The sequence below is a fragment of the Chaetura pelagica genome, unplaced genomic scaffold (assembly GCF_000747805.2).
Source record: "Chaetura pelagica isolate M959 unplaced genomic scaffold, ChaPel_1.0 scaffold207, whole genome shotgun sequence".
In the NCBI taxonomy this organism is placed as follows: Eukaryota; Metazoa; Chordata; class Aves; order Apodiformes; family Apodidae; genus Chaetura; species Chaetura pelagica.
Genome location: NW_009953929.1, coordinates 1250093 through 1251758, shown reverse-complemented (window position 1 = coordinate 1251758; position 1666 = coordinate 1250093). Strand labels below are relative to the sequence as shown.

At 54.1% G+C, this 1666-nt stretch overlaps 1 protein-coding gene across 1 annotated transcript in view; it reads left to right on the top strand.

Moving 5' to 3' along the window:
* The window catches only part of PAX3 (paired box 3), an 80902-nt gene that overhangs the window by 4827 nt on the left and 74409 nt on the right, over window positions 1-1666 (top strand). The window contains exon 4 of the mRNA XM_010001653.1: window positions 170-573. Within this exon, the coding sequence (XP_009999955.1) occupies window positions 170-573 (404 nt within the window). The remainder of the gene's footprint in view (window positions 1-169; window positions 574-1666) is intronic.

The window sequence follows — 1666 nt, the reverse complement described above, 5'->3', positions numbered from 1 at the left end:
GCTGGGACTGTGGGGCGGGCGGCGGAGACCTGCCTTGCGGGGAAGCAACGACAAAGAGGGGGGAAAAAAAAAGAAAAAAAGGAAAAAAAACAACAAAAAGACCCAGCAGGATCCGAAGGAGACGTTAACGCCATTTCCCCCTCCTGCCTCCCCTCCCCTCCTTTTCTAGTCTCTACTCCTCTAGGCCAGGGCAGAGTCAATCAGCTCGGAGGAGTGTTTATCAATGGCAGGCCTTTACCCAACCATATCCGACACAAGATAGTGGAGATGGCCCACCATGGCATACGGCCCTGTGTCATCTCTCGCCAGCTGAGAGTGTCCCACGGCTGCGGCTCCAAAATTCTCGCCCTTGCGCGCCCGCCCGGAGCCGGGCAACCCCGGGCCGGGCAAGGCACGACCGGGACTCGGCCCGGGGTGGCCGGCAGCGGGGTTTGCATGCGGGGAGGGGGCACCCGGGGAGGGCTGGGGGGACCATGCGAGGCCCGGGGGTGGGCTCGGACAAGCACCGCGCACAGCAGTGCCCGCCGCGTCTCCGCCTGTTGCTCTGAAACTTTCCGAGGCTTCGAAAATACTGTTGGAGCTCGTGGCTGTTGCTGTTGGGGTTTTTTTGTTTTGTTTTAATTAATAAAACGCTATTTTAAGAAGTAACTTCTCAAACGAAACTAGGGAGAAAGGGATGGTTTTGCTAAGGCTTTACTGTCCGAAGCCCCGAGTGCCCCACGCTCAGCCTCTCGGGGGCCGCGGGTGGGCTCGGAATTGCCGGGACGGACAGGGGCAGCAATCGGTCAGATGTGAGGGCTTCAAGAGCGAGGTGGGATCGGGCCCTCGCTTCTTTCGTTGCAAAGCGCAAAAAAATTGCCTGTGTTTCTGGCTGTTGTCTGCCTACCGCTCCTTCGCCTGCTCTGTGTGTTTTTCTGCCCGCTCCGAAGCCGCGTGTATTTATAGCTACACCGCCGAAAAGTTTGCGCTCACAATAATGCAGACAAATATGGAGCCTTCTCTCCTCCTACTGTTGCTTTTCCTTCCCACAGAAGCGAAGTAAATAATTGGGTTTCTGCTGCAAGTTGCTGCTATATTTCCCCCCTCTTTTGTTGCTTCTAAACCAGCAATGGTTGGACTTTCCATTTCAGTGTTAGGAGTAGAGTTTTTATTTTTATAAATGTGCTACCGAACGAAAGGCTGTTCCCAAACGTGAGGCTTTTGTTTTGTTTGAATTCGACTTATTTTTAAAATCACGAGGCAATCGAAGAGACCTCTTGGTTTTACTCGGACCTCTCAGCGCTTTTCATACACGAGTTTTGATTTGGCGCTGCCAACTTTGTTCAGCCGAAACTTCGCTGCCTTGGAGCTTCGCTCACACGGAGTCCTTCTCTAAACCAGACCCAGAATTTTCCCGGGATTTTTGTCTCGGCCGTACGGTAGCTGATGCTGTCTAATTCGGGGTTTTCCTAGCCGAGGGCTCGATCCCACCTTTCCCTGTAATCCTGAAGGATTTCCTGGGAAATTTCGTTCCATCCGGAATGCCTGTTTTGCGCTGGCCCGTTGTTACCCTTCATGTCCCTTCTGTATTTAACCTGCCGGTGCTCTGGGTGGTTTATATCGGGGTCACTAAGCGGAGCCGGTGTCTGCATTTGCTGCCGGCGGGGTGGTGGGCAGGAAGGCTCCT